Source organism: Tinamus guttatus, unplaced genomic scaffold (genome assembly GCF_059628265.1).
Source record: "Tinamus guttatus ecotype Peru unplaced genomic scaffold, ASM5962826v1 Tinamus_guttatus_pri_ptg000629l, whole genome shotgun sequence".
In the NCBI taxonomy this organism is placed as follows: Eukaryota; Metazoa; Chordata; class Aves; order Tinamiformes; family Tinamidae; genus Tinamus; species Tinamus guttatus.
Window position 1 is genome coordinate 1,765,668 of NW_028289163.1, and position 12,301 is coordinate 1,777,968.

Here is a 12,301-nt window from a genome sequence, read left to right on the forward strand (position 1 = left end):
GCCCCGTCCAGGTAGAGCCGGGCGGACGCGGGACATCGAGGACGACGGACGAGGACGCGGAGCTGCCCCCGACGGAGCCGGGCCCCGCGGGAGCCCCGTGTGTCCCCCCCCGGCAGGGACCTGCGCGTCCCCCCCGGGCCCCTTCCGTAGCACCGAGCAGTCTAGTAAAAGGATTTTACTCTGAATCAGAAAAATAATTTAACCCCCCTCCCGGCACCAAGCAACGTAGAAAAGCCCCGAGCGGAAGGTTTGGGAGGGGGTGGCGAGCGGCCCCCCCGGGGACCTGCCCCCCCAGGCCGTGTCCCTGGACGCGCCGGGGCCAGAACGACGGTCACGGCCCCGGGGAGCCGTGAAGCAGCTGCCAGGGAGGGACAGGTTGGGTCTGCACAGGGCCCCCAGGGCCGCTCGCACCCCCTAAATCCCAAATGTCCCATAAAAATACCTAATGAGACAGTTATTAAGGAAGCTAATGGGAGCACGAGGATGGGAAGCGCCCCCGGAGCCGAGGCCGGAGCGACGAGAGGTTCATGACGCGGAGAGCGGCCGGGGCCACCGGAGGCTCCGGGTCTCCGCACGTTCCCGAGGCTGCCCCGGCGCCGCGTGCGCTCCGGAGGCACCGCAGGAGCTTCCAGCCGCCGGGAACGGGGCACTTGGGAAGGGAAGCGCCCGGGCGGGCCGGGACGCTCAGTCCTCGGAAGGGCCCCGCAGCGCCGAGTACGTCATCACGCGGGAATCCTCCTGGCGCTTACCTGGGGACGAGAGCGCCGGGCAGAGGGGCCGTCCGGGCCACCGACGTGGGGTCCCCAAGGAGACCCTTTGGGACAGATCCATCATCCCCCCCATCCCGGGAGCGCTGGGACTCCCGGCGGCCACGTCCATCCCGCCCCAACAGTCACAGGGGACACCCGACGGACCCGCGTGTCACCCCGCGTCACTCGGCGCCCCGGCCCCCTTACAGGAGAGGCACTTGAGGACGTTGTGAAAGGAGCCCCCAGCCGTGAAGAAGGCCCAGGCGCCCGTGCAGACGGTGATGATGTAAATAGGGACCAGGCTGGCCTCGTACCAGGGGTTCAGGAACGTCTGCGGGACACAGAGCCGCATTAAAAACGTCACCATCTGCCCCCCAGCACCTCCGGGGACCTCCCGAGACGGCCAACGGCTACGGCAGCGCGGAGGGAAGAGGATCCAGGGCCCTTCCGCGTGCAGAGCGGAGCACCAGGAAGCCTGGCCCAAGGTTCCGCGCGTGGAGCCCGTCCTCCCGGAACCCCCTTCGACTTCACGCCGAGCTGCGGAGAGGGACAGGGCTTGTCCCACCTCTCCCAAAGACATTTAGGGGCCAAATCACGCAGCGCCCACATTCCCTGCGGCTCCCCGCGCCCGGGAGCGTTCCCGGTGACAACGGAGCCGAGTTCACAGCTGGTGCGGCCCGTCACACTCACCAGCCCCGACGTGGCGAGGTGACTGGCGACCACCAGCCCCAGGCACCAGTAGCGCCGCTTCTCGCAGGCGTCGAAGAAGATCACTCCCCAGAAGGTGTGGAGGAAGACGAGGGCCATGGTGAGGAAGGCTGAGGGGAGAGGGTGGCACAGACCACCCGCTTCAGACCTGCGACTGCAGCACCGGGGCCGGGCTGTGCTCCGACCGCGCCGAGCATCGGCTCCTGTTGTTCCCAAATCCCTTCCCGCATCCTGCCGGGCCCCCGGGCGCTCCCCGAGCTCACCCGACGTGATGAAGTAGTAGGGCGAGTCCCCGTGGATGCCCACGACGCCCGGCCCCATGGAGTCTGCCAGGATGTTGATGACGGAGAACACGCCGCTGATGATCCCGAAGGACAGGCCGGACACTGCGGAGGGACAAGGACGTCAGCCAGGACACCCCGGACTGATCCTGCCCCTCTGCTCAGCCCTGCTGAGGCCACATCTGCAGGATTGTGTCCAGTTCTGGGCTCCACAGGACAAGAGGGATGTGGAGCGGCTGGAGAGAGGCCAGCGCAGGGCTCCGAGGATGAGGAGGGGCCTGGAACATCTGCCCTGTGAGGAGAGGCTGAGGGAGCTGGGCCTGTTCAGCTGGAGAAGAGAAGGCTGAGAGGGGACCTGAGCAGTGTCTAGAAGTACCTCAAGGGAGGCCGTGAGGAGGATGGGGCGGCCTCTTTGCACTGGTGGCCACCGACACAACTAGAGGAAACGGCCCCAAACGGAAGCACCAAAAGTTCCCCAGGAACTTCAGGAAAAATCCCTTCCCAGTGAGGGTGCCAGAGCCCTGGAACAGGCTGCCCAGAGAGGTTGTGGAGTCTCCTTCTCTGGAGATCTTCAAACCCGCTTGGCCGCAGCCCTGTGCCACGTGCTCTAGGTGACCCTGCGTGTGCAGGGGGCTGCACTGGATGATCCCTAGAGCTCCCTTCCAACCTTCAGCATTCCATGATCCTATGATTCTATGACTGGTCCCCAGCAGCTCCTGCCTCTTCTCTTTGGAGTTCCCTGGCCCAGGGTGAACACAGATTCTCTTGCAGGGATGGCAGAGATGTTTCCACGCAGCACTCAGGTGAGAAATTGGAGACACCAGCAGTGCCTATGGAAATCACCCGCTTTCCAGGCTGAGAGACCCCGGGGAAGAGGCCGGAGGATGAAAAAAGGAGCAAAACAGGCAAATTTGGTCTCAGCAACTAGCCCAGTGCTGCCCATCTCAGTGCTCACCATAGGCCATCAGCTTGAGGGAGATGGGCGAGCGGCCGTCCTCGCTGATCACAGCCAAGCCTTCGTCAGCCTTCCTGCACAGGGAGGGGACAAAAAGGGACACAGGGAGGTGCACAGAGGTCGTTAGTTTGGAGCTGGGGCTGCGCAGGACTCTGTCCAGCAATGGGAGGTTCAGGGAAAGCCGAGCGGGTCTTCCGGCATGTCAGGAAAAGCGGGTTGTTTATGAAGGGGATGGAGGGAGGCTGCAACACCCTGGGGACAACCAGCCGTGGCCACCACAAGGAGGCCCCTGGGCTACAGCCCGTGTGCCTGAGGGGTCCCCAGGGAGGGGGTCCCAAGGGGCAGGGGACCAGGCACGAAAATCCAGAGGGTCCCCCGGCCCCGTGCGCGCGGAGGCCCCGGGAGGCCGCACGGAAGCCCAGCCGGGCCCTTACTTGAGCAGCTTGAAGTAGGCGAATCGGAAGAGCTCCTGCAGCAGCACGGAGACGGCGGCCCCGAACACGAGGAGGCCAAACTGCAGCCTGGCGTCCTCCCGGTCGCTCAGACGGACCGAAACGAACCAGATCAGAGACGCCAGCAGCAGCGACACCAGCCAGAAAAACGCCCTGCGCGCAAGGGAAGAAGGGAGACGCTCGGACAGGGAGCGCTGTGGGATTTGGGATTCGGAGCGCGGGATCACCCGGCAAGCACGTGCTGCTCGCTCAGCTCTCCGCTTCCAGCCAGGCCCAGTTCCACAAGGGAAGTTTTCAGCCGCCGCCGCTGGCTGCTGCCACGTGGGACAGGCTAATCCGCCGCGCGCAGCGAGCGGGCGCCCCAGGACGCAGCGGATTTGGTGCCAGAAATCCCCACTCGGCATCCCGGGACCACGTCCACCTGCTCCAGGGATGGATAATTCCCTGCAGGGGGGGCGGATAAGGCGCTGGGGGCTGCAGGGGGCTGCGGAGCCGCCGGCACCAGCCGGAGCCACCTCCTGCGTCCCCGGATTTAGGGGCTAAGGCAGAGCAGGAGCGCGGCCCCCCGGGGACTTTATGTCTGCTGGGCTGCAGTGTTTAACTCTGGGAGACCCCCCGGGTGCCACCTACCCGCTCGTGTGCCCTCCCGGGTGCCACCTACCCCTTTATGTGCCCCCCAAGTGTCACCTATTCGCTCATGTGCTCTGCCAGGTGTCACCGACACCTTCACGTGCCCTCCCGGGTGTCACCTACCCCTTCACATGACCTCCTCAGGTGTTACCTACCCCCTCATGTGCCCCCCAAGTGTCACCTACCTGCTCATGTGCCCTGCTGGGTGTCACCTTCACCTACCCCCTCATGTGCCCCCCTCCAGGTGTCCCCTACCCGCTCGTGTGCCCTGCCAGGTGTCACCTATCCCCTCATGTGCCCCCCTCCAGGTGTCCCCTACCCGCTCGTGTGCCCTGCCAGGTGTCACCTACCCACCTCATGTGCCGCTTGGGTGTCACCTGCCCCTTTATGTGCCCTGCCGGGTACCACCTATCCATTCCTGTGCTCTGCCAGGTGTCACCTACACCTTCACGTGACCTCCTCAGGTGTCACCTACCCCTTCATGTGCCCCCCGGGTGTCACCTACCCCCTCATGTGCCCCCCTCCGGGTGTCACCTACCCACTCGTGTGCCCTCCTGGGTGTCACCTACCCCTTTATGTGCCCAACAGGTGTCACCTACACCCTCATGTGCCCTTCTCGGGCATCACTTACCCCTTCATGTGCCCTCCTGAGGTGTCACCTTGCCCCTCGTGTGCCCCCCAGGTGTCACCTACCCCCTCGTGTGCCCCTCAGGTGTCACCAACCACCTCGTGGGCCCCCCGGGTGGGGTGTCACCTACCCCCTCGTGGGCCCCCCAGGTGTCCCCTACCACCTCGTGGGCACCCCAGGTGTCACCTACCCCCTCGTGGGCCCCCTCAGGTGTCACCTACCCCCTCGTGTGCCCCCCAGGTGTCACCTACCACCTCGTGTGCCCCCTCAGGTGTCACCAACCACCTCGTGGGCACCCCAGGTGTCACCAACCACCTCGTGTGCCCCCCAGGTGTCACCTACCACCTCGTGTGCCCTCCAGGTGTCACCAACCACCTCGTGTGCCCCCCAGGTGTCACCAACCACCTCGTGGGCCCCCTCAGGTGTCACCAACCACCTCGTGGGCCCCCTCAGGTGTCACCTACCCCCTCGTGTGCCCCCCAAGTGTCACCAACCACCTCGTGGGCCCCCCAGGTGTCACCTACCACCTCGTGGGCCCCCCCGGGTGTCACCTACTCCCCTCATGTGCCCCCCAAGCGTCCCCCAGGTGCCACCTGCTCCTGCCCCCGCCGCCCCCCGGCGCCCCCCGCTCACCCCGCCACGAGGATGATGACTCGCAGCGGCTCCGCCGCCACCGTGAACACCACGAGCGCGAGCGCGGGCCCGAACGCGATGCCCGCGCACCCGAAGAACACGGCGGCCCCCATGGCGGCGGGGGGGGACGGACGGCGGCCGCGCAGGGCCACGCGGCCCCGCGCGCGCGCGGCGCATGCCGGGAGCTGTAGTCCGCGGGGCGGCGCCCCCTGCCGGCGCGAAGCTGCGCGGCGCGGGGGGACACCGGGAGCACCAGGGGACATTGGGGGCATTGGGGGACACTGGGAGCATTGGGGGACACTGGGAGCATTGGGGGCACTGGGGACACTGGGGGCATTGGGGGCACTAGGGGCATTGGGGGCACTAGGGGCATTGGGGCGTATGGGGGCACTGGGGTCACTGGGGGCACTGGGGGCACTGGGGGCATTGGGGCATATGGGGGCACTGGGGGCACTGGGAGCACTGGGGGCACTGGGGACACTGGGGGACACTGGGGGCACTGGGGACACTGGGGACACCGGGAGCACTGGGGGGCACTGGGGGACACTGGGGGCATTTGGGGCACAGGGGGGCATTGGGGGACACTGGGGGCACTAGGGGCATTGGGGCGTATGGGGGTACTGGGGGCACTGGGGAGCACTGGGGGCATTGGGGGACACTGGGGGCTCCAGGGACACCGGGAGCACTGGGGGGCACCAGGGGCACTGGGGGACACCGGGGGCACTGGGGGACACTGGGGACATTGGGGGACACTGGGGGCATTGGGGGCATTGGGGCATATGGGGGCACTGGGGGCACTGGGGCATATGGGGGCACTGGGGGACACTGGGGGCACTGGGGGCACTGGGAGCACTGGGGGACACCGGGGGCACTGGGGGACACCAGGGGCATGGGGGGCACTGGGGACATTGGGGGACATTGGGGGCACTGGGAGGGACTGGGGGACCTGAGGAGCTAGAACTGCCATTAAAGCAGCAAGGGACAAACACCGCCACAAACGGAGGGACCTTTCTCCATGTTCCATATCCCCATTTAAAGGGCATATAGATACATACAAACACACACAAATTTTAGAATTAGTGTTTAAAAGGGCGTTTTTCCCCTATTTTTTCAGACTCTTTTCAGAAGTGCGCTGCCTCTCTGCTTCCCAGGCATGCAGCCCCCCCGAGGCGGCGGGGCCAGGCAGGAAAACGCTTTATTTAGAGCAGGGCAGCCGTGCTGCAACCCACGTCCTCCGCGGCATCCCCGGGGACACCGCTAAAATATAGAGAAATAGATTTTAAAAATCTTATTTCCCCCCAAATTAGGGCCAGCACTGAGGCAGGAAGGGATTTCTCCGCTGCCTTCCCGCACCCAGGGTGTGATTTCTCCATCCGTGTCCTCTCCGGCTCTGTTATCAGCCCCATTTTGTTGCCTATATATATTTATTTATTTATTTATTTATTTATTCCCCTTCCGGAGGTTTCCTCCTATTAAAACTGGGAAATGACAGGATGCATCTGTGGTTTTGCCCCATTTCTCCCTCAAAAAAGCTGCCAGTTTAGCCAAGCGGGATGCTCGCGGCAACCCAAACCCGGAGGGAATCGCTCCATAAACGGCAATTTGTGCAGGCAGAACCGCATCCCCAAAAACCAGCCACAAAATGAGGGAGAAACACTGGGATAGTGGGAAAAGCCTGAATTCAGCGCGGATTTTGCGAGTGCTCGAGTTTGCGGCCGCCCCCGCGCTGGCGCCGGCCCCACGGGGAACGGCGTTTTGGGGTGATTTCCGTGCTTCCGCCCACTTTCCTCCCTTTTTCACCCTGCGCTCCCCAGTGGGGCCTCCGGCCGTGGGAAGCCGCCAGATTCCGCCTCTTCCCTCCCCTGCGTGGGGGGAGAGCAGGGAAAAGGAAGCCAAAAAGCCCCGTTTTCCCCGCTCTTATTTTCCAAACTGTCTCCATGGCTCTTCCCTGCGGGACCCTTTGCCGGCTGATCCTCCTTCCCACAATGTTGACCCTTGGGAAAGCGCCATGAGGAGGATTTCTTCCCACCTTGTGGGCAATTGGAATCCCTAAATCCCCCCCAAATAAAGTATCACGTCGGGTCAACACATTTTTCATCCGTTCCCCTGAGTTTAGCATCGCCCAGCGCAGCCTTGGTTTGCTGCTCCCATGGGAACACGACACTTTTTCTGGTTTCCATCGCCACTTTCCATCTTCTTCCGGCCCCATCCCGACCATATTATTATTATTATTATTATCATTACTTTGCCGCTTCTGTTTTTAAAGCAAGGGAGAAAAAAGATGCTGATACTGAAGCACCGCATCCCCCGGATGTGGGAAGAGCTCACGGGTAGGATTTTGAGAATTAACTAAATAAGCAGAATCTGGCTCCTAAAGCACCTCCGACCAGCACATTCCTGCATTTTAGAGACCCAAAGGAGCCCTTAAGTGTCCGCATCCGTCCTGGGCGCAGGGAAACTGAGGCAGCGAGGACGGAAATGCTCCCAAAAGACGAGGAAACGGGAGCCGCTTCGGGCTCCGAATGACTTTGCTATTAATAGCTCAGGTCTTGTGAAGTGGGGGCTTAATTAAAACCATCTCCTCTCCTGATTCCGGGCTGTGCCCACGCCGGAGCAGCGGCCGGAGCGGGGAAGTTCCCGGAGTTGAGGCTGGCCGGGCTGCAGCCTTGGTGCTTCCCGGCAGGCGCGCGGATACGCGAGCACGGCGGCCAGGGGATTTTGGGGAAAAAAAAGCCCGTTCGAGGCTCTCCGCGGAGCCGGGCGCAGCCCTCGGCGAGTGTCATTTCCTGTTCCCAGCGCAGCCGGAGACGATCCCAAGGAGCGGCGGCGATCCCAGCGCGCCCGGCCGAGGATGTCAGGCTTCTTCCTCGCCGCCGTCCTGGCTCTCCACGTCGGCCTGGGTAAACGGGGAGCGCTCGGAGCCGCAGGGAGGGCACGGGGCAAAGAGGAAGGATCCCCGGGCACGAGCGCCGCGAGAAAGCGGAGCAGAGCTCGACAATTCCGAGCTTGCAAAACAGTTTGCAATATCTATTTGGCTGCATTTGCACCTCTACTTGCATTTGCAGGATCTGTTTTGCTGCATTTGCAGTGTATCTATTTGCATTTGCAATACGACGGGGCTTTCCTGCGGCGCGAGGCAAAGGGCCCCAAGCAAGAGGAGGCACCGGCAGCGGGTGGTGACCCGGGCGTTCCCGTTGCCACCTTGCTAAGGGCACGAGCCCGGGCTGCAGAACGGCCCGCGGGAGGTTAAGCCGCGGCGCTGTCGGCCGGGGGTTTCCAGCTGGAAGTCGTTCACCCTCACGAACCACCCAGCGCGGTGTCCTCAGCGTCCTTCCAGCCTGGAGCAACGGCTGGCTGCAAAGAGGGGCCTCGGAGCGCGGGGGAAAGCACGGGAGAGCGCGGGAGCACGTGGTGCATTGGAAAGAGTGCGGGATAGTGCGGGAGCGTGCGGTGCATTGGAAAATGTGTGGGATAGCGCGGGAGTGTGCAGCGCGTTGGAAAGTGCATGGGATAGCGCGGGAGCACGCGGTGCGTTGGAAAGTGCATGGGATAGTGCGGGAGCGTGCAGTGCATTGGAAAATGTGTGGGATAGCGTGGGAGTGTGCAGTGCATTGGAAAGTGCATGGGATAGTGTGGGAGCACACGGTGCATTGGAAAATGTGTGGGATAGCGTGGGAGTGTGCAGTGCATTGGAAAGTGCATGGGATAGTGCGGGAGCACCCGGTGCTTTGGAAAGTGTGTGGGATAGTGCAGGAGTGTGCAGTGCACTGGAAAGTGCATGGGATAGTGTGGAAGCGTGCAGTGCATTGGAAAGTGCATGGGATAGCGCGGGAGCACGCGGTGCGTTGGAAAGTGCGTGGGATAGTGTGGAAGCGTGCGGTGCATTGGAAAATGTGTGGGATAGCGTGGGAGTGTGCAGCGCGTTGGAAAGTGCATGGGATAGTGTGGGAGCATGTGGTGCATTGGAAAATGTGTGGGATAGCGCAGGAGCGTGCGGTGCATTGGAAAATGTGTGGGATAACATGGGAGTGTGCAGTGCATTGGAAAGTGCATGGGATAGTGTGGGAGCACACGGTGCATTGGAAAATGTGTGGGATAGCGCGGGAGCATGTGGTGCATTGGAAAATGTGTGGGATAGCGTGGGAGTGTGCAGTGCATTGGAAAGCGTGTGGGAAAGCCTGGAAGAGCGCGGGAGCATGCGGTGCATTGGAAAGTGCATGGGAGAGTGCGGGAGCGTGCGGTGCATTGGAAAGCATGCAGGAGAGTGTGGAAGAGCGCGGGAGCGTGAGGTGCATTGGAAAATGTGTGGGATAGCGTGGGAGCGAGCAGTGCATTGGAAAGCACGTGGGACAGTGTGGAAGAGCGCAGGAGGACGCGGTGCATCGGAAAGCGTGCGGGACAGCATGGAAGCATGCGGTGCTTTGGAAAGCGTGCGGGAGATTGTGGAAGAGCACGGGAGCGCGCGATGCATCGGAAAACATGCAGGAGAGTTTGGAAGAGCGCGGGAGCATGCGGTGCATTGGAAAGAGCGTGGGACAGTGTGGAAGAGCGCGGTGCATTGGAAAGTGCGTGGGATAGCGCGGGAGCACGCGGTGCATCGGGAAGCGTGCAGGACAGCATGGAAGCACACGGTGCATTGGAAAGCGCACGGGAGAGCATGGAAGAGCGCAGGAGCACACGGTGCATCGGGAAGCCGTGACACCGTCGGGGCCGGGACCTCCTCGGCATCCCCGGCTCCTCGACGCTCCCCACGGCCGGGAGCTGCTGCGGCCGCCGCAAACCCCGAGCCCGTTTCCCAAGGATCTTCCCCAAGCAGCTTCCGAGAAAAACGGCCTCGGGAGCCGGCACCGGGGAAAGAGAAAACACCATTAACGTCACCTTGGAAAAGGGAAGCGAGCAGAGCTCCGTAACCCTGTGTACAGCAACGGAGCACTGCAGAAGGGGGAGCGTCTCCGCATGCGGTTTGGGCTGACGAACTATATATATATATTTTTTCTTCTTTTTTTAAAGGAGCTGCAGAGGCAGAAGACGGGATATCAGAGTTTCTCTACAACTATGCGGCCTATTATGGTGAGAAAATGCGTCTTTTGGGGCCTCCCGGGCCAGGGTTTGGGTCAAGCAGAGAATATGCTGGGTTGGAAAATGCTGGAAGGGTGAGTGAGGCCCTCACGGCTCCTACCTGCACAGGAATCCCGGGAATAAGCAATGTGAGGGTGGCAGAAAATGGGATGAAAAGGGGATTTCCAAGTTTTCTGGAGCTGCTCTGCCCCCAGCGGTTCTTGTTAGCATCAGAAATCCCATTTTGCCAGGGTCTATATTGAATAAAAGATAGGGATGGGAGATCCTGCGCAGCACCCGCTCCGGTGCTTCCTCCCATGACTTCATCCTCCTCCTCGCTCCGTTTCCTTCCTCCGCACACGCGGCAGCAGCCGGGTTCCAAAATCCCTGGGGCCAAGATGCTTCCGGCACCACAAATATCCCAGCTTTGGGATTCCCGCGGGATCGCTGGGGGTAACGCTGGGCGCTGTCATTGCAGGCGATTACCTATACGCCACCGGGGAGTATTACACCGAGAACATCACCTTAATACCCACAATATACCCCTACGAGGAGGTAAGCCCAAATCCCCTCTTTCTGCCCCAAAACCAATCGTCCCTCCTTGCTGTGGAAGAATGAGATATAAGTGGATGGAAAGGGCTGATTTTGGAACTGCTTCGGCACTCCGCGTCCCCCTTATTAAAGCAATGGATTAACGAGCCATTTCGTTGCCTCTGCAGGAATACCCGGAGTCCGCGGGATCAGCCCGGCGATGCCACCTGCCCCTCGTCATCCTCTTCAGCCTCCTGGCCTTCGTTCTATGACTCGTGGTCTCCCCCCTTGGAAGGTATCGAGGACACTTTGATTCCAAGTGTTTTTCAGCCCCACCTTGCAGCTCTTTTTCCAAAGAAATCAAGATTTGAGGCATCCACACTAGTCAATTGCTGCTAGCGACTGCTGGGAAAAGCAGCGTTTTGGGGGTGTTTCTCCCCAAAAGTGACTCGGACCAGGATAAACCTTAAGTCCCAGCCTGTCGCTGCGGTGGGGACAGCGGCGGCTGTTCCCAGCGGTGGCCGCTCCGATCGGAGCAGGTGCGCACACAATAGCAGGAACAGCCCGGCCGCTTCCCAACCTTTTCCTCTCCTTCCAGAGCCGGTGACGTCGGATACGAAAGAGCCAACCAACCCCCCCGCCGTGGCGTCCGGATGGAGCCGTCCCCTCCGGATTTGGCACCACGGTGACTTTACACACAGCGATTTGGGGACACGGCCGGCGCTGCCCGGGGCGTCACGCGGGCGCCACAGAGCTTCGCCGGCCTCCGCTCCCTCCCCATTTCCTCTAATTCTGCTGTAAATAGGAACCGCTGCCAATAAAATCACTGACAGCCGCGGGATGCGGCCTCGAGCCTGGAGCAGCCTGCGCCACTTTCCCTATGCGATTCCCGGGAGTTTTCCCCCTTTCCGAGCGAGGAAACGCCGGCAGCATCGCGGGTTTTGCCGGTGTGGGGATCGTGCACCAAGGCTGCGTTGGGGCTGCACGGTCCCACTGCCACCTCCTGGCTTGTCACCGCCTGGTCACCGGGGCCACTCGGGAAGCAGCAGTCACCCGCAGCCATCTCTGAATCTGCTTTTTTATTTAAATCACACTCACATAGAGCATGTCTTTGCCTTATTACTACCCCAAATTTATAGAAATGCGAGTGATTAAATGAATAATATGAGGATAACCCAAGCAGCACTTTCTTCCCTAGGGAAAATACGTCAGGAAAGGTGATGCCAAGGAGCCCCGGTCCCCAGCTCTCCAGGCACCACGGGAACACAAGGAAACTTCCCAACGTGGTTGAGGTTTGTGGGACGGGAATTGCTGGAAGGCCGATGGGTGCCAAGAGCTGCAGTTCTGGTGCCTGCAGCTTCCAGCAGGAAGCCGGGAAGGTCCCTGCTGCTTCCAGTGGGATCAATTGTCCATGTAACACGGCAGGCAATGTCCTCAGCACAGCTCTGCGTGCAGCCGCCTTGTGCCACCCACGGAGCAAAGTCCCCTCGTGCCACCCCGGGGCCACCCTGTGCCAGCAGGGTGCAAATCCCGCCTGTGCTACCCGGCCTCCCTTGCACCCACACGCAACCGGGCTTGCAAACCCACCCCTGCGGCTGCAGGTGCAGCAGGGCATGCAACCCTCCCGGGTAAGACCTTGCCTGCAGCCCCCGAGCAACAAGGCATGCAAAACTGCA

The 12,301-nt window shown here is 61.8% G+C and overlaps 1 protein-coding gene across 1 annotated transcript; it reads right to left on the bottom strand.

Annotated features, from left to right (window-relative positions):
• Nucleotides 1-684: 684 nt before the first annotated feature.
• Nucleotides 685-5,164, bottom strand: APH1A (aph-1A gamma-secretase subunit). The gene is made up of 7 exons (XM_088535490.1): nucleotides 5,037-5,164; nucleotides 3,128-3,298; nucleotides 2,694-2,767; nucleotides 1,721-1,843; nucleotides 1,440-1,567; nucleotides 936-1,080; nucleotides 685-749 (listed from the first exon to the last, which is right to left on the bottom strand). The coding sequence occupies exons 1-7, from the start codon at nucleotides 5,147-5,149 to the stop codon at nucleotides 685-687; spliced, it is 819 nt and encodes a 272-aa protein (XP_088391616.1). The 5' UTR covers nucleotides 5,150-5,164.
• Nucleotides 5,165-12,301: the final 7,137 nt, after the last annotated feature.